At 38.7% G+C, this 20408-nt stretch overlaps 1 protein-coding gene across 2 annotated transcripts in view; it reads right to left on the reverse strand.

Moving 5' to 3' along the window:
* Positions 1-4214: 4214 nt before the first annotated feature.
* ZNRF2 (zinc and ring finger 2) overlaps positions 4215-20408 on the reverse strand; it is a 53930-nt gene continuing 37736 nt past the window's right edge. For both annotated transcript variants that reach the window (XM_072925773.1, XM_012571643.5), the window contains 3 exons: positions 6916-7021; positions 6120-6197; positions 4215-5017 (listed from right to left, as the gene is read on the reverse strand). In XM_072925773.1, coding sequence (XP_072781874.1) covers positions 6140-6197; positions 6916-7021 — 164 coding nt within the window. In that variant the 3' untranslated portion in view covers positions 4215-5017; positions 6120-6139. The remainder of the gene's footprint in view (positions 5018-6119; positions 6198-6915; positions 7022-20408) is intronic.

Consider the following 20408-nt stretch of genomic DNA (forward strand, 5'->3'; position numbering starts at 1 on the left):
TAAAAGGGACAGATTTGAGGGAAAACAAGAGGAACAGGATTCAGCAACAGATTATGTTCTTGCAACGTCGGGTTACTTACACTTGAAACTCTGCCAAAATCGAGCAAATCCTATTTATCGTTACAAAATCTTTGCCAAAGCACACCCAAGGGCAAAAGTCTCTCAAACAAACACACATAGATTAAAAGCTGCCAGAAAGATCAGTGAGTGGGCTGGCTGACTTCTACTTCTTGTACACTGGCAACTTATTAGATCCAAGATAGAACCAAGTCCAGCCTTTTTTAGGTGCAGGATATTCCTATGGTGGTTTACCTGAGCAAGTCTTCAACAACTAATAATGTCCCACAGTGAGTTCATTTTATAGCTTATTCCATCATCAGCTCTGATCTACTAATTGAGACATGACTTTACAGAACACAAGCAGCTTGGAAAGACTGCCTATAACTGTGGAGTAAGATAACCAAATGTAATTTGAAAGTATGGACTGGGTTGGTTTTTTTAATCCCCAAGAGGATAAACCATCTCCAATTTGATTTTAGAAGCAGATTACTTATGTGGAGATACAGAAACATCAGATTTTTAATTCAGGAAACAAATCCTGGACATATTCTATTGTGACTTTCTCATGCAGCGTGTTTTGAATGGCAGAAAGTTAGGTGGTAGGAGCTGCATGAAAAAAACCACATTTGTATGGATTGTAGGAAACCCATAAGAAGCCTTCTCTTACAACCTCTTATATCACTTCTGCTGATGCCAATGGAAAGCCTATTCATATGGGAATATAGCCTAAACATATATCTTGTCTTCAGGCAGGCAGAGAAGAAATTGATACTAAAATGACTTTTAAGTTGGAAGGGTGGAAAGTGAATCATCAAATATAGCACTCATCAAAAAAAGAGATAATCCTCCACTAGCAAAGGTGAGCTGGAAGATCCCATAGTAGCACTCCTAGGTGTGTGGTAGTCTCTCAGGAGGAAAATCCCAACTGCACAGCAGAATTAGTACCAAATTTGCACACTCTTTTTGAATACAGGAAAGTGACTAAAAGCCACAAGAAACTCAGAGAGATCACTGCCTGTCTCAAAACCAATGTGTTTTGCCACCATTTACAAAGAGAGAATAGTAACATTCAAGTTCCAAGTTCCTTGCTTTTGGTGGAACACGGAAGAAATGGAGCAAGTTTCTAAAGCCCTCACACAGAAAAGGCAGCGCACTGAAAGTGTTCTTAAGTACATCTCACATATTAGACATATCCCTCCAGAAACACCAAATCCACATTTCTGAATAAAAATTATCTTTCCCATATTTGCTGAGATTTCAGTTTCCTGGGAGTCTGTTTTACCAGCTCTCCAGCCTTTCAGCAGGGCTTGATTAAAAACCCAGTGCTCCTAAAATTAAGAAGTTGAATAAATGTTTAAATCTTGAGATTCAGTCATAAATCCCCTTTTCATCATAAGGGGGAGAGCAAGGAAAAACCAAGGTCACAAGTATCCACCCACATTTTTGTACATTGCCTACATGTTTTCCATTCCAAAATACCCCAGTACACTTACCCTTGATTATGACAGCTAACCTGACTACAAATAGTTTTGGTTTTGGCTTTATCTCTCCCAAAAATAAAATACCAATGATTTGTGGTGTGCTTTGTATTTTTGCTTTTACATCCCACTCAACTCATTGCTGAATGTACACACAAAGAAAATGAGCTACCTCCTTCCAAAGGGAAGCATTATTATAGATATACTGACTTGTAAGAGCCAGGACAAAGGGTGCCCTGTGCTGACGGCAGTCTTGACTCCCTTGTTATTGTATGGGGTATGGTTATATACAATCCAACTCACAGCCACCTCCACTATGAACTTTAAAACACGAGTTGCTACTGAAGAGACATGGGTATGTTACAAATTCAGAAAAATCGCACATTTCAAGACAGTGTCAAATCTACTCTTCCCCTGCTGGCAAACAGCATGTTTATGGCAGACCTGAGTATGGGAATTATTTCACACCTTTACATACTTAGGGAAGATATAGGCCAGATGACAGAAAATACTCTGAAACAGCACAGAATTGGCAATCTCAAGATATTTACAGGCAAAGAAGCATATCGCACCGAAATTGAAGTTATTGCTCCTTGTGGACAAGTGTGGTGTTCCTTGTTTGAGACACAGGACTTGTTTGGTGTTTATTTTTCCCTTCTGAAGCACAATGAGTTGACACCCTTGTGAAGACATTTTCAAAATGAAGGTGTTGTCTGTGACTAGAGCTGTGCCTACAGCATGGTCATCACCAGCTGATGGTGACATAAAGCTTACCTAGGTGAGTTTCCACTGGTGTTTTCAAGCCCAAGCATCGGTCTCATGCTTTCAGGGTCATTCTGGGCTTGGTCTATGTTACAGGTTTCAATACAAGAAAACCTCCTACAGTCTTTCAGAAGAAATTTATGGATACCAAGAACATCAAACTAAAGGTAACCTTGTATCAGTTCCTCAAATAATCCAAGGAATTGCTGCTCTACTGTGCTGATGGGAGCAGCGATGGACTCTTGCCTGCAAAAGCATCACCAGTGCAATGGCTAGTGACCTGCTTTTCCAACACTGCTTCTAAACATGGGACATTAGTCCTAACTGCTGGGTCTTTAAATCAGCTACTTCCATTGGAATACAGAAAATGAAGGGTTTTGAGGAAACTGTAAGTGAACTAGAAATATGAACTACCAAATCTGAGCTCAAGTTGTACACAGATTTATGTTTCTTGTATTCACATACTTAACCCTCAAGCCAAAGACTATCTATGACCTCAGAGCACAGGACATCAAAACAATGACCTACCCCCTTTACATGACTACAGGTGAGTTTCTGCAGGCATGAAGCCAACAGTAAACATTAAATCTATGCAAATGGAAAAGTTTTACTTTCAGAAGATATCAGGAGTTTAAAACATTGGGAAAATGGGCCTGCAGGCAACACCACTATTTGAGTATCACAGGTGCTGTAATTCCTCATCCCCTCCCTCCCTCCCCCAAGATAATACAAGGCAACACAAATATTCTCATTGAAAAAGGACTCTGTACAGGGAATGACTGTACATTTGATGTGACTACAGAATCGAATGTTTGACAAAATGATTCTGCTCCCACTGAAAAAGATAACTCAACAGGGCCCCATAGCTTACAGGTTCAGCTGAAACCAGTGATGCAAGCCCAAAAGTATAGAAACTGCACTGGCAATTACAACAATTATCTAGTTTGGACTCCTTTAGATTTGCAGCATAACAAAGGCATTTTACAGAGCAACATTCATGAGAAAATGTTATCCAGGGAAGAACTGCTCTTCAAGCAAATTTGGAGAGTTTAGGAGCATGAACTGCACTTCTTCTCCAGACAGCAGCAGTTCCTCCTATTCTTTGCCCTTTTTTATATAAATCACAGCAGCAACAGAGAGAAATGTGTACTTAAACAAAACAAACAAAAAAAATCCAACCAGAATTATTTATGTACAAGGAAAAAGTCTGAAGTGTTGTGCAACTTATTTTAACTATTGAAACTCACTAAGAATACTGTTGCTAATAAATATTCATAAACTCTTCCCTGTGTTGTGAAATTCAGAAACTACTACAATTCATTATCAATATAAAAAGTATGCTTCTAAACCCTGATATCTCTTCCAGTTCATTGCCTTTTTAAAAAAAAAAATATTTATTTTAAATGTGATACTTTGTGGCAACTAATACATATCCACAGTTTTACTCGGTGTACCCACCCAGAGACATCCTGTGTTTTGTGGAGCTCTGGTATACCAATATAATACAGTAAAATAATACTAAATTAAACAAATGTAGATGAATAAAAAAAGAAAGAAAGAAAGAAAAAACCCAAACTAAACAAAAACCCACACTGTCAAATGCTGGTCTCCACACAAAGACACCAAGGGTTTAGATGCAATGTACTACAGATCCTGCGACCAAAAAAAAAAAAACATTCAAACAAGGAAACGTGAACTTGCACATGTTCGAAAAATAAACACAAATCCCACCTCAATGTTATCTTGCCCATGTCTATAAAAACCTCTCCCTGTGCCCACACTTGCAGTTATTCATTTACACCTCAGGAGGCAGCCTGGAGATGAGAGTAGTACAATAAAATAATTACCTGAAACATCTTTAAAAAAATACCCGTTAAACAAATTACCTTAACTGGCAGCACTTAAAATTGGTAATTCTTTTCTTTTTCCTATTTTAAAAAAAGTTGCATAGCTGTAAGATTTTGCTTTGCTGCATTTCTTTCTGTCGTTTTGACGCATGAGCAGTAAAAGAGATGTTTTAGTTACTTAAATAGCAATACAATGTGCAGATTTCAACAATCTCTATAGCTTGATCAATATAAATTAGTTACCTGTCTTGGTTTTATTCTTTGGACTGCATTGTGACAAAGGTTTAGTTACAAAACTTTGAAATACAGTATTCCTACACAGAGCGGGTTATGTTTTCTGTTCTTGAAAAAAGTGAAGAACGTAAAACAGGGTGTGAATTCAGTAAATTAAGGTCACACTGTTAGATTCTATTTAGTTTGCCATTTACTGTTCTTCAGCCAGTGAGAAGGTGAAAACGTTCCCACTCCAATCTGGGGCCGTCCCCCTGCAAAGGTCTCAGATAGCACGTATCGAACGTCTCCACTTCCACTGGAGGCAGTAGGAAACATGTCCAATAACTTGCTTCTTCACAGAACCAGAAGTTAGGCTGAAATTTGGAACTTTGGCCTTCGATACAATACAGTGTCAGTAATGTCTCTGGGGAGTCGATTGTTACAGGATGTGCAGCATTTTCAAAATCCCTGTGTGTCCTTTGCATGAGTGTTTGGTTTACCGAGCACTACTGTCAAGTAACGGTGTCTGCAATGCTTTCTCCATGTCACTGTCCATCTTTGCTTTTTTCAGCCACAAAGAACTAAGTCTCAAGCCAGGCACGCTGTGTTCAGCAAGGGAACCTTACATCTCCTATGTTTTCTGATCAGTGGAAGCAGCTGTTGGAAAAGCAGAGAACAAAATACCATTACTTCAGTACAGAAACCATTCAAACAGCATGAGCACAACCACTGAGTTTTCCTTCCCCTTTTTCCTAAGCCCCCAGTTACCACATCCCTGCTGTGGAAAAAGCAAATAGAATTTAACATGAGGCTGGACAGCCATGAGCATGTACAGAGACAGAGGTGTTCATGAACAGCATGCAGCCTTCTGCCACAACCAGAGACTGAGGGCAATACAGGAAATGTGTTTGTTTATTAATTTTGGCTAACACTGCCCTGAGATTAAAACAATTATCTCAGTAGCAGGATATCTTCCTTAAAGTTTTCTTTGCTACCCCTACAGCACATACACATGAAGCAACATGAAACAAATGCACAAATAAATGCTAGTCATGAATACTTCAGATTTTTTTTTTTAAATACCCTCAGAACAAAACCAAACTCAGCTACCAGACAGAATTTCAGATATCTCTATTTCTCTAAGAATTATGATTGTTGGTGTGCTTTGCAATGCTTAGGGGCAATTGTTTAATGTTAGACAAAGTTTCTGAGTTAGTCAACAAAATAATAAAACTATCCTTTAAACTTTTAACACAGATTGCAGATCTGTAATGATTAACACAAAACATAAACTGGAAAAATGTGAACTTCTGTGAGATAAGATGGACAGAAACACATCAACATTGCTTATTTATTTATATGCTTTAAACTTCTGGAATGCATTAACATTGAAAATACCTAGCTTCAACCTTTTCATATGATTCCAAAAGCCTTGTCAGAAATACATGCCAGTACTCACAGAACAATCCAAAATTACACAATTGTATTATTTTAATTTTGTTTCATTTCTATGGAAAAATACTCTTAAAAAGTTAATGCTAAAGGTTTCTTGACACTGACTTATCACTTTCCAGTACTAAAACTGGAAAGGCCATGCCATGTAAGGATGAAACCTTCTGCCTATATTGCAATATACATCAATCCTCACTGATTAATATCATAGTTCTGAGACACAGTAGTAAATTCACAGCTAAAAAGAAATAGTACAGTTACTTCAGGTAATCAAGATATTTATTGTTGGAACATAAATAAACATTACCTAAAAATATGAATCTTGTCTTAATCTGATGGATGCTCAGGGCAAGATCTGTTTACTTCAAACCATTCGTCTATGCAGCTGTTGGATACAAGACAAAATATGAGAACAATTGACATGAATACCAGTAATATTTAACAGTAGGATATGAATATAAATTGGTTTCTTCATTTCAATGACTAGTAGAATTTTATATTATACAAAGAAGTATATGGATATACACACATCGCAGGAAAAATTAATAACCCCAAACCACAGTAATATTTGAGTATTAAACATTGCTGAAAATCTAAATTTCTTAAGTGTTAAAATTTTCTAAGGAAGCATTTTACAAATTACAGATTTTATACACAGGTTAATTCACTACTAACATTATCATCTTGCTTATGCCATTCACTGACATTTTATTTTCTGTAAAGTACAGACACTTATGAAAAAGAAATATGAAACAGGTTAAAAAAACATTCCCTCTCTCCCTGCACAACTCTATTAGCATTTGACAAAACTTAAGCCCACACAACCTAAGCTCCTTAGCCATAATACACATTCCTTCCTCATTCAGGTGATTTTCCAAGAATGAGAAGCTTGTAGGAGGGAAAATTAACCTCTGATACATTTGGTAGAGATGCAGGAAGATGTCATTTAAAAAAACATCTTTAAGGCTGCTACTGCTGTTTCTTTGTTATTTTTAAATGCAAAAAGCAACTACATTTCAGCACGTCTTTAAACATCCCTTAAGAAGAGTTACCCCATAAATGCAACCCTCTGAAATTTTATATCCATCCTAAGGAACACTTGCCCTTTATGATATATGCAGAGGCAAGGCAGCCGTGCTATAGTATCTCCTTGCTGCAGCTCTTCCAGGCATATTGCACACTCCCCAGCATCTTTACTCAGCACATCCTCTGAGGAAAGAGAACAAAGTGAAATGGTTAAGAATCAGACTACTACAAGGAAAATGTTCTTTATTCAGTACATCAAGGACATCTATTGAAGAACGTAATTTTTTGTCCTGCAGAGAGGTAAGGATCAGTGACACACCAACTGACTGAAGATTCATGATGAGAACCTATGCTCAGTCTTCAAAGTGGAAGTTAAGTTCAAGCCTGAATGTAACATTTCCCTGGCAAGGACTGTAGGTAAATAACTAGGTAAAGGTAAAATTCTTCCTAGCTTCTAAACACTTAGCGTGTCATTTGATTTTTCTACTCTCCTAGTCATCTCTCTTCTATACATCTGACTTTCTTTCATCAGCCTTGCTGGTAACTCAGATTTCACATCTTCACTTCTCACCACACTAGCATTTTCTACATCCCATCCACCTTTTTCTCAGTGTAAAGTATGAAACTGCCAACTGTAGGAATGTGAGATTTCCATGAAGGAAAGATCATTGCTGTATAGCTCCAATGAGTCCTGGAGACACTGATTTTTTTGCAGAATTACCAAGTCTAAGAAAAAGGAGGAAAAAATAAATTACTAGGAATGCAAAAGAATTGGCTTTCACGAAAAAGTTTCTGGGAAAACATATTATTTTTAATAAAAACCTTCTTTCTTGGACGCTTCTCTTAGCCAGAATGTGGGATGCAGAATTCAGTCTTAGCACGAAGCAAAACAGAAGATCACATAAGGCCCTCTTTGCCAGATGCAGATGAGAAGTCCCTGTTAGACACAACCTCACACTCCACAGGGCACTCCCAACAAGAGACCACGTAGCAACCAAACTGGCAGATCAGAAAGGTGCACACTTGGCAAAGTAAGTCCACGTGTCCAAGTTTCCATGGCTTCATGGGAAAAGCTTCCCCTTCATTGCCAAAAGGCACTCGAGTGATTGCTTATGGAGAGTACCTTTTGCAGCTACGACTGAGAAAGCAGCAGCTCTATGCTGTTCTCTCCTGTGGCTCCATCACCACTGGCATTCCAAACACAGAGAATGACTGACAACTAGAAAGCTGCCATGGCAGCAAGAAAGTAAAAGGAAAATAGGTCTACATTGTTTCCGTTAAATGACAGCTGTTTTGCTGGTGCTTGGGTTTCTAAAGCAGTGCTTATTTCAGTCTCCACTACATTCATTAGTTATGCTAAAAAGCCTGTATAATACTACGTTTGTAGCACCTTCATGGAGATGTGAAAAATGTCTAGCATGAAATGAACTATTATAAAGAAAAATATTCAAAACAAAATAATAAACAATATACATCCACCACAACAAGAAAAATTTTTAAATGTATTTTATGCACAGTAAACTCCTGTTATTCAACCAGAAACTGTAAGCTTCTCAGAACATTAGTGATACTAGGAAGACAAGGTAATTTAAAACAATAGAAAATATTTTAAGAACTCTTTCCTGTCAGCTTGCCCAGAAGAGGGTGCTAAGGATAAATACGTCCTTGAGGTTGGATTTTGGTATTTGATTGTTTGGGGTCTTTTTAATACAAAGGTATTCTAATATCTGACCAGGAGGCAAATACTCTCCGGACATTGTCTGGCTAGAGAGATATAAATATTTGTCTGATGCTGTCAGACTTCATCCTCCTAGACCACCTCTTTGCACAACTTTACAAAAACTCCTGTGAGCAATTTTCTTCTCACAGGTTGTAGGAAGTAGCAGCATTAATAATTCAAGCATGTATCATATATCCAGAGCATACTTAAGAAAAACAACTTTTTCCACAGAGTCCCTTTATCAGATCAGCAGCTGCTACCCAAACCAAAATGGGACTAAGATACCTCTAGTGAACTAAATCCCAGTCTCACTCCCTCAAGCACTCTCAAGAGGGAAGCATTTAGTCAAGCTTTGATAAGAGAAATTGAAAAGCTGTCTGATAAAAACACAGTTTATAAAAGAAAGCATTCCTGTGAACAGCTCTCCAATCGTTCTCTATTGTACTTGTCTGGCTTATCCTGCACTCCCTAGACGGCACAATGCTTGGGTCTGAACTCCCACTGAGCAGTTTAACAATGTTCTGCACCTTTTGGCTAGCATTAGGGCATGATGCCAATTCAAACATTGGTACCTCCCACCAGCCCTGGTGTAAGTGTCTGACACTCCTTTTATTTTCCCTCCACTATTCCTGTACTCTCCCTCCTGCCAGTACTGGCCCTACTGCACAAGTCCCTGGCAAACAGCTTGCTGTCCTCCTTGGCTTCACCCCAGGCTTTCCAACTGGGATGAGGCACCAGGCACACACTGGGCTTTGCCCAGTCATGTCAGAGGGAGCTGGTGCGAATGATGGCTGGCACAGACCAGACCTCAGAAAACACGGTGCAGTTCTGCCATCTCTGCAGAAGTGGTTATGTTAACAGGTCTCAATGCTCCTCTTCCTCTGGAAGAATGAGGAATCAGCATTCCCTGCTTGTGTAAACCTCATGAATCCTACCTAAGGCTCTTGTGCATAAATAGTGAAGGTATGAGTGCAAAAAAACAACTGCTGCAAATGCCCATGTGTAACTTGCACATTAACGTACTCCAAACACATATAATTAAGCTTATAACTAATTATGCACAGAGTGATGACAGCAAAACCAATCCTTCACAGGCGTATGACACCTTGAATCCAACTACCTTTTGACCATTTTAGGTGATTTGGATCATCAATCTCAGACACAAAAAAAGGAGTGAATAATCCAGTTAGACCAGGATCTTTTCAGAATTTGGTTTGTACTTGTTTTATACAGCACTCTCCTACACCAACACTAGCTTGTATCAGATGGAAGTCACTTTAAGGACCATTTAACAATGACTTTTAAACATATCTGTTACAGAAAAATCTGCATATCATTTTGCAGAAGCACTGCAGTCTGAAGAGGTTTTCTGTTTTCTTCTGTTCCTACAGCAGAGTGATTCAGCAGATACATATTATTTTAAAATTTTTCCCTTAAAAAAACCCAAATCAACAACAAAACACACAAACCAAAAGAAGGAGTAAAGCAGCTTAAAACTTCATCAATGTTATGATCAAAACATTTATATCAGTGTATTACCTAAATGGAGGTGGGAAGAGGAAATAAGCCACATTTTTCCATTTCGCCCACATATGGGTACATACACAAATACCACACCCCCACATCCAAGCGCACTGCCCCTAATAGGAGGTAAACACTCCACCTTCCCAGCAACTTGAGCTGGGAAAGCTCAAGTCACTAGCCAAAGATTTCAAAAATGAAATCTTGCTGAAGAGTACAGTATTTCACTCCTGAGTCTGCCCAAATACTTCTTCCTCTTCTCCTCTATCCCTGGTTACTACTGTTTTAACTTTAGGTTGTCAGCAATTTTTCCTCCTAAACTTCTACTTTTATCTTTACTGGAAAATAAATTCTACAGCATTTCTGCATTTATAGCAAAAATAAGTAGTAGAGGATTAACAAACAGGCATTCTGGCAATTTTTCACATACTTTACCAATTAAAAACTTTTCTTAAAACTTTTGAAAATACATCTAAATAATTTCAAAAGCCACTAACTCAGCCATGATTAGGATTACAGGCAATATCTGTGATTAAAGTGTCTTTAAACTGAGGACTGCAAAAGCAGATGTACTGCATACCTTCTGGATAAGGTAATTAAAATCTGTGCTGATGCTTTTTGTTTTTCCTTTTAAAACACAGGCAGATATATCCCTAGGCTCAAGAAACTTGAAGTCACAAATCATGAAGATGTCAATATATTTTGGGAGCTATCACCTTGTAGCTGCATTATTTTACTTCTCTCTGGGCATTCACTGGAAACAGAACATCAGGTTAGAAACACCTTGACCCAATTCAGTATGACAACTTTTCAAAATGTCTGTATCTTTTCCTAAAATTTAAAAGCTTAAATATCCATGGAAGCTGCCATCCCAACTAGCTTACTGGTGAAGGACACCACGAAGGTCAACCCTTTTGGGAACACAACTGAAACTTAATAGAAACATACCTTTTGAAGAGTATTGACACTAAAATTGGTAAAACAACAGCCATTAAAAAACACTGATGAAACTTTATTAAATAGTACATATTATCATGCATTTGTTACACATTCATTTAATTTTCAAGCTGATTACTAAAAGCTGTCTTAATAAAGTACTAGAGACTGTCTCTACTTATTTTTAAATGGAGCTCTAGAAATCTAGAAACCAATATATTTGTTCACATGTAGAGTGTGAATTCATCCATATTGCAGAATTTACTCTACATTTTTACTGCTATCACCTTTGCTGATATCACAAGGAGTCGAGGAGGACCTACACGTTTCCACAGGTACCTTACTATTCGGCAGGAAGGATGTGTGTATGTGATTACACACTTATCAAATGTTAATGACTTCATTTACTAAATCTTTATGGCTTCTGTCACATCTGTTTTTCTCCCTCTCCTTTTCTTTCTGTCTGTTTCTCACTACGCTTTCCTCCTCTTCACACTCATTTTCCCTAAAATGTGTTCTCTCTGGAGCTGTATTTTCTATCACCCTCTGTCATCTCATTTAATTTTCTGCTGCAAAGCAGGCACTGGAGAAAGGAGGAAGAGAGAAGTATTTTTAACTATCTGATACAAATAATATGCACAGCCTGCTTACATGGGGTTAATGTCCTTGGGAGAAGTAGACACTAGAATGGAAGGAAAACAATTATGCACAGGAAGTGGTTCTCTCATGTAGCTCAGTGATTGTCTCTGCAGACTGGTGCTGACTGTCTTTCCCAGTCCATGCCAAGCACTAGGAGAGCCAGCAGTTTCTTTGACATTACAGGTGGTTTTCAGTATTCTGGCTGCCACAAGAGGAATACTCTTGATTCTCCAGGGATCATTCTTGGATGACCAGGTCAGCCATCCTCTGCTGCTCAAAAGTTGAGGCAGAAAGACACTCTGAAGGAGAGATGATTCTTAAGTGCTCAGAGCTCCCAACAGAAGGAGGAACAACATTCAGTTATCGCTGCAGATGCTTATTTTGCCACTTAGCTTTCACAGCTAAGGGGTCAGTCAGCAGATTGAGTAAGGCAGAGCTGAAGCCATCAGATAAGCTCACCTGTGAAAATTGTGCCTTCACAGCCAGAAGTTGAATGCCACTACCCTCAGCAAGGTAGTGAAGAAGCAGTGGGTTCCTAACTAGAAACATTCCTTTTTGCTCTAGTATAAGCCACCTCCTCTGGATCAGAAGTAAAAGGGAAGATATTTAACATCCAATACTTTAACTTGTACCACGGCTAAGCAGTTCTCAGGATTCACAATGCCACAAAATTGAGCATGTGAATAACTTAAAACAAAATTCCCCTGAACTACTTAAATCCAAATTCCCTTTTATGCTGCCAAAAAAATCCAATACCCTTGTGCTAATCAAACAAGCACAGGTGGTAACTTTTTGAGCATACAATCACCCCAAACACCACTGCATAGCTCATGTGGTAATATCTAGAACTTAAGCAAGCTGCAAATCCTTCCCAGCCACAATATACAAAAACTAAACCTCTCCAAAGCAAGCTAACAAGCTACAACAAATGTGACACTTCATCAAATACTGACAAAGTGCTTGATGAATTGCTGGGTTGGGAGGTGTGGATGTTTTTTGGCATCTCACTCTTCAGCCCTTGCAACACGGCAGCCCATTACAATTTCCTACTCAAAATCCAAGTGTTGTCCTTGTCTTCCCCATCCTTCTCACTGTTCAGTGTTGATCCAGGACTGAGATAGTTATGTGCAAACAGATATCCATCATGAAAGACTTCCTGCACACACATTGTCTACAGTCTTTGTTGCTCCCTCTTCTTAAAACACAGAAGTAAAGGGGAGGGAGCTTGAAAAACAAAGGGAAAGTCACACAAGAAAAATATTTGCAGAATTAGGCCTAAGTGGCAATACTTGTGTAGCAACACCAGGCTGAGATGGAAGGAGATGGCTGCAGAAGTTTCTTAGCTAACCCACATTTGAAGAACAGGATTTACATTTTTGTGGGACATTCTGAGCTTAGTAAATTCTGAGAAATAGCTAGATGCTTCCTGTTCAGACAGACAACTATTGGGTCTGTGGTAGAAAAAAAATACTTCCGGTGAGATAAAGATAAAAACTGAAACAGTAGTGATAGAAATACATTTAAGTGAGCAGGAGTAAAAAAGTCTGTGTTGTGTAGTCATAAGTTTAACTAAATAGAATTGTATCCAGATAGTTAATTAATGAAAGCAGAAGAGATTTAGCTTCAGTGACCACAAGGGAAAATAGCTGAAGCTATACGATACAGGGCGCTAATACAAGTTAGGATTCTGAAAAAAAAAACCTGAAAAATTAAATCTTAAGTATAAATAACACAGGTTTGATACGATGTCCAATTAAGGTATCTTGCTTGCAGACAAAATCATTTTTGCACCTCAGGGCTCCCAGTAAAAAGCTACACTTTGCAAAAAGGCCAAAAAGGCCTGTTGTCAGAGAAATAAAGGTCCTCACTTCCCAGCATCCACATCCATAGCCATTCCTGTGCTACTGTTATCACTGTGTTACCAGCTTTCTCAGTCCATATTTGTACTGTTGACAGAAAGTGTTGGGGTGAAATAGGTATTCATAACAGAAAAATTCTATTAGCCCAACTGGCCATGAAATGTCTTTTCCTCCCATCTTGAGATTTATGGCTAGTGACTATGCCTTTCCACAGTAATTCAAGATTTGCTCTCAATATAATCATCTGATTGACTCTAAAACTTCTGCTTAAGTCTTTCCAACATCTGTTTAATCAGCCTGCTTGCAGTTTAAGATGCCTTTGGACATTAAATAATCTCAAAATAGCTAAATAACTTTCTCCTGTTGCACTGACAACTAAAGGTAAGTTCCATTCACCATATTTGTAAGTACCATGTCTTTAAATTGTCAAATTTTAGTCTAGGTATGGGCCAAAAAGCTGCACCTGCTAATAAATTAACCACAAATAAACAATCTTGTCCTCCAGAACATGATGTAAAAAGACTTTTTGCCAGCCTTACCCATCTTGTACCAAGTCCCCACTTCAAGTGAAATTACATATATTTGTTTTTTGAATGACCCAAGGGGTACCTTGTTCTTGAAGAGTCTTCCTTGGCATATTCTATTTTGTCCTGAGGCTTACTCCACTCCTGTCAGAAACATTGCTTCTGGGAGACAGTACTTCTAAATATTGTTTTCTCAGAAGGTGATTGGGTGAAAAAGTCTTGAATGCAGCCATATCCCCGTATGAAATCGCGCCATGAATGGTGTACCCTAGCACATGCTGCCTGAAACAAAGCTGCTCATTGCAGCACATGGAATAGGGAAGCTGCCTTGAGGCTGTTTTCTTGGTTTTTCATCGGTATTACATGACCTCTCAGGTTATCGTCTGTTAATCTTGAATGTCAGGAGTTAAAAGCAGCATGTAAAGGGGCAAACCCACAAGAAACAAAACTGCAGGAAAACAAGATACCTTAGGAAACAGTGTAAAGAAAGGATCACTTGGGGAATACATTCTCCTTGGCTCCATCAGGGAAGAATGATTTACACTTCTCAGGGCTGAGTTTTCCATCAAAAAGGATCTTGCACCACAAGTATGCTACAAAAGGAGGAGTGGTTGATTAAATGGCCAGAGGCAACCAGATTGTATTGCTGCCAAAGTCTGCTGCATTTAGAGAGGATTGTTTCTTACAGGGAGCTGGAGATAGAGCTGGGATGAAGAAAACTTACAGAAGCAGGCAAGAAAGAATAGAAATGAATCTGCATGGGATCCACACATGCAGATCTTTTATCACTTTTGTTGTTTCAGGAGTAAACAAAGCAAAATATTTAAATGCTGCTTATGTAGACCCACCAATCCATACCAACACTAAGAAACTGCTATGATAGATGAAAAATCAGCTTAGGTCTATTGAAAACTTGGAACTGTAGTCCAGAAATCCAATTTAAAGGTGGGTGAGCCATACAGTTTCCGCTAAAGCAACAGGCAGGGCTACCATGCAGGGTACACTCAAGAAAAATGAGAGACCTGAATTTCAGCTTGCCTTGCATAGCAGATAACTTCTTCATCAAAGGTAAAAAACATCAAAACCCAAAACCAAACAAATATGAACCCAAACACACACACAAAAAAAAACAACCACTCAACCAAAACAACGAAATAACCCCAACTCCACCAAGGCATATAACCCCAAGAATATTTATCTAGAAAAGCTTCTCTTAGTAGTAAATCACTTGGGTATCTGAGTTAATGATTTCATGAAGAAAAGCTACCACTGTGGTCAGGGGAAAGGTGAAGAATTCCTTCCAAATACAGTGCAGAAACAGGTCTTTTCCCATAACTTTACAGTCAAAAGGAAGACTTTACTCCAAACTGTAAGTCTGTTAAAATGAACATTTTTTCCAAATCCAGACTGGATGCTATCACCAACAACGTTCTTAAAAACTTGGCAAGTAAGGCAGAGCATGGATGTGGCAGAGGAAACAACAGAAGATGTCTGTCTGACCAAGCTGAAGGAAAGATCTAAGTTGGATGAGATCTCACAAGTGCAGGATGTTGATGTGGTTGTTCAAAAAGATCCCCACTGAGTTTAGGAAATCTCTTTTGCTTTGTCAGCTTTTTTAAGTGACTAAATTTATTTTATGCCCAACGCAACAGAAGACCTAAAAGATTGCAGAGAAGAGTTTTCCAAATGGTGAGTCTTCAACAGTTCACCATAACTGAATGTACAGCCAGAGCCTGAGAAATTGCGTTGCAAAGATTTTCAAATAAGATGTTTCATTCTTCATGGTCTGCAATGAACAAGGATTGTGATGGGGACACGCTGACCTAATGAAATGTGTGAGAACTCTCACATAACAGAAGGCAGATAAAACAAGCACATTAGAAAGCTTCACAGAAGGAAAGGGTAGGGCAGTAAGTGTCCGTGAACAACAGAGGCAGAGAGAGGGAATGAACAGAAGCAGCTCAGAAGTTATCTATCCTATTAGTCTTGGCAATATGGGTTACTTTAATGGGGACTTGTTTTGAAGTTGGATGAAGGATTTGATTTCATGTTTTGTTCACTTTGTCCTTTTTCAAGTTCCTATTCCAGTCTTCCTACAGGTGCCCTAAGCACAATGACTTTTGCCAAATCTTTTTTCCAGTCTTTTAACATTGGCCAACTAACTGACTCATTGCAAGCAGAGGAGTTTGGTTTGATCTGATGCAAAATGAGTGCACAGGGAGATGACTATGAGCCTAAGGTAAAACAGGAGTGGGGAGAGAAAAAGCAGGTGTGTGTGACTAAGACACTATTCTTAGGGAAGATAGGATACCAAGCAACACACAATGAAAACACTGGTGCCAAAACCCAGTGTGCATGAAGTCTGGCTTATTAACCCCAGTGCCAGGTGCTAGGCCTAGAAGGTACTTTTCCCAGCAGGCTCCAGATCAGCCTTCTCCAGATTAACACAATGTCTGGTGTTAACATGCATTCACGGGACAAGGATATAAATCACTGCATAATTTTAACTTGTCTGTCTTTTCTGTTTGCAGCAGACAGACTGCTTTTTACAAGCTATTCCTATTTTAAATGCAATTATCCTTGTGATATAGATGGAATGCAAAACATGTCTGAATGCAAAGGTTCTGATAAAATCAGATATTGAGTCAGAGTTTTCAAAGTTCTCAGTTTTTCTACTCTACACTAGCCCATTAGCCAGTATTATAATTTATTGCAGCAAGCATAGAGATACAGTATTTCTGGTGCTAACTGGTACCTACAGGTTATCACTATCCCAGTGAGATACTGAGTATGTAGGTATTGAATTGCAAGAGGATGAAAAAAACCCCAAACAAACAAAAACAAACAAACAAAACATCAATAAACTTCCTTTGAAATTTGAAGTGACTAAGTGAAATAAAAAACAAGCACAATTCCAACAGTACTCGGCAATCATGATCATTCACAAACAGTAACACAAAAAGTTTAACATGGAAGATGGGTTTAAAAAACCAAATGTCCTCAAAGACACTTCTCCAGTATTTGTTCCAAGTTACATGCCCATAATCTGGCAGTATGTTTCTACAGCCATATTAAAGGGGTGGGTTTTTTTTCTCCTAGTTTTTTTTCAATTAAGAGGCTACCAAAACTATTGAACACCATTATGACATAATTTCAGCTAATAAAGCCATAGATTAAAATAAACTTCCTTTTATTATTTAAACTGGGAGAATAAAAAAGGTTAGTGTTAACCAAACTATTCCTTCCTCCACATCTTCATTCCAAACAAATAAACATTATTTATGGGCTAAAAATTAACAGCGAATACTACATTCTTGCTTAGCTACATAGGGACTATCAAATACCTAATAATACACATAAATAGTACCTAATTAAACTTCACACAAGGAAGAAGGGCATGAGGAACATGGTCCAAATAATGAAAATCTGATAAGGATTCAAATTACAGATAGCTGTTAGTGCAGGGTTAAAATGGAAGTTGAGGTTTTTATTAGGAAGTTTTAACAAGGTTTCATGAGTGTTAATATAATTCAGCACTAAAACACCAGTGAAGTTTCTCATGTTTCAGCTGTGTGTTAGAACTTGGGGTGATTTCTGAAGCTGAGCAAATCTGTAGCCACGTGAGACAAAGTTACACAAACTTTGGGGAACAAAGAGGTTCCCCCAGGGAGGATGGAACAGGCAAGTCTAGTATTTTGTACCTATGTCAGTACATGTTTTACATCCTGTTCTAGAATCACTGGATTTTGTGAAAAATACTAGAAACTGATAATCTCTCCCCTGTGTAAGCAGTGATAAGAATCTCCAGTTTAGAAGTGAGAAACACTAGCAGTGTTTTCACCCAGCTTGTTTCTGGAGAGTTTGGCTTGTTTTATCACTGGAATTCCCCTACAAAAGCTGGACTGACTTCTTTTGTGCATTGAAGGGCTGAGTCTTCAGCTCAGAAGCATAGGACTATTTAAGTAATCAAAGGGCAGCAGGTTTTAAAGCAAGATTTTAATCCGAAGAAAGAAAATAAATTACAAATGACATTTCAGGCAGTAGTTTCAAATTGATCTGCCCTTAGGGCAGCTTCTGAGCCAGAAGGAGTAGCTCTTATTCTTTTATACTTCTTTAGAGGGAAAAAAGGGAGAAAGTCCTCATCTGCAAATAATCTGTATTAGTTCCTGCAAAAGAGTGAGAAATTTAGGGAAAGAAATACCATAAAATTCCTACACAGATCACTCAGTCTCAGTGAGATGTACTCTGGTATTTATTTTTTAAGACCTAATGATTTCAAGTAGTATTATTTCAAAATCCAGCAAATGAAATCCATTTTCTATGATTAGAAAAGGAATATTTTCAAGGCTTTGTTTCTACAGGGCAACTAAGAAACAACAAAAAAAAAAAAAAAAAGGACAGACTGCTGCTAGCAAATGAGTAAAATCTTAAGGTTTTAGAGGTATCAGCTTTAAAGACTGCAGAATTACCATAGAAAACTAGCAAAACTAGGAACATGATTTCCCCCGGAGCTAAGTTCCCAGCAGTCACAAGACTGCAGCAGTTGCAGACGCGATTTATGACATCCTCTGCATGACCTCTCGGAGCTAAGGACTGATTAAGCGCAAGGCATGGAAGGTAGCTGCTGTCTGCCCGCATCACATGATGCGGAGTCACAGCCCGGCGAGGGACAGAGCTGTCCCCGGCTTGGCTTGCTGCAGGCAGCCCTGCGCTGCCATTATGTAAGAGAGGCACCGCCACACGCAGCAGCGCAGGTACCGCGTCCCTCCGCAGGTACCGCGTCCCTCCGCAGATGCTCCTTGTCACAGCTGTATCTGTCATTTCCTAGGACAAGGATGTCACTTGACTTCAGCAGCGCTGGCAGTGCAACAGCAAGGCAACAGCAGTATCTGAGGTTAAGGAGTGGCATATAAGTAAAAGAAATAACTTGAGCTATTCAGCACATGAATGGTCCCATTTTCTCTGCTTCTTTCAGAAACAAGCGGGCTTGTTCCATAGCTGTCAAAAGCTTTACTGTATTTATCCAGTGCTGCATATAAAATATTCCCATAATACAGGTATGCTTTTAAATAAAGGCAATTCCAGCGTATTGAGAAAAAAATGTTGTCCTGCTCTCAAGAACTGAATTAAGTATGAGGTGACATTGAAATAATTTTGCCATGGCTTTGTTACAAGAAGTTCAGTCTAGAAGATTTAGGCGTGGCTGAAGGGAAAGTATGCAGAAAATACTTCTCTCCAAACGTTTGTTAAAAAAGTCATATGCACAACAAATCAGAGAAAAATCTAAGATATTAATAGGTGTGATCTTCTCTGCAGTGTGTCCTTCTCAGCAGCATCCAAGTATGTCAACTTCAGTTCATTACAGTAGAAAGAAAATCCAGCATCATCTATTGAGCATTTCCAACCTGAACCATGAAAGTGAACTGTCATAGCTTCTTTACAAATCTATATCCCACATTTCTCTTGCATGAAAAGTAAAGCTCTTATTATTATAATAAGCAATATTGATACTTCAACCACTACCACTGCACCTCCGTGAGTATATCTTGCAGAGATAAATGGGGCAGTCTGGAGTTCTGGGAATTGCTGCTCCAGACATTCAAAGTACTTCCCTGTCAGTTACACTGTGTTCCCATTTGATCAGCTTTCTTCAGAGCCACACCAATACAAACACACAGCTTACTTTTCTGGCTCCATAGCAAAGGGTTGACAGTTTGTGGGTGTGGAGGAAAGATAAGAGACTGAAGCTGCTCAAAGTGCTGCAACTCCACACTGTAAGAGACTGACCCAGTTCATCCAGTGACTGAGGCTGGAATGGGGCCACTGAAGCAGGTCCTACCTCCTCCCTTTAGGAGGCAGACACAGGTTGCACAAGTTGAACTACAGTGTGGTCTTACTTAGTGACATTTATCAGCATTACTCTTCAAGATTAACAACCCCCCTTCCCAACAAACTAGAAATGTAACAGGCTGTTTTTGCAGTGATGCTCTTCTGTGAGGTACCAAAAATGGTTGATGGAGAGGTTTGGGATGGCAGGAAGGAAATACAGCTTTACTGAAGAAAGGGAGGAAGAAATTAAGCTTGCCACTGTTCTTCTTGGTAGTCTGGTTTGGACAAGTAGCTATCTTTGGCCTAGACTGGTGAACATCAGTAAAAGTTTGCTCTTGTTCAAACATTATCAACAATTCTTAAAGGGAGAAAGTACAAACCAGTCAATATAATTTAATCAAACATTACTTTAAACACAATTTCTCTTCTTAAAATAGCATAGCCCTCCTCAAATGTAGCAATGATTTGCAAGACAAGTTATGAGAAGTCTGGGCCAGTATTTTATTAATTCACAGAAGAACATCTGTGCAAATGTCTGAGGG

This window comes from Taeniopygia guttata, chromosome 2 (genome assembly GCF_048771995.1).
Source record: "Taeniopygia guttata chromosome 2, bTaeGut7.mat, whole genome shotgun sequence".
Lineage (NCBI taxonomy): Eukaryota > Metazoa > Chordata > Aves > Passeriformes > Estrildidae > Taeniopygia > Taeniopygia guttata.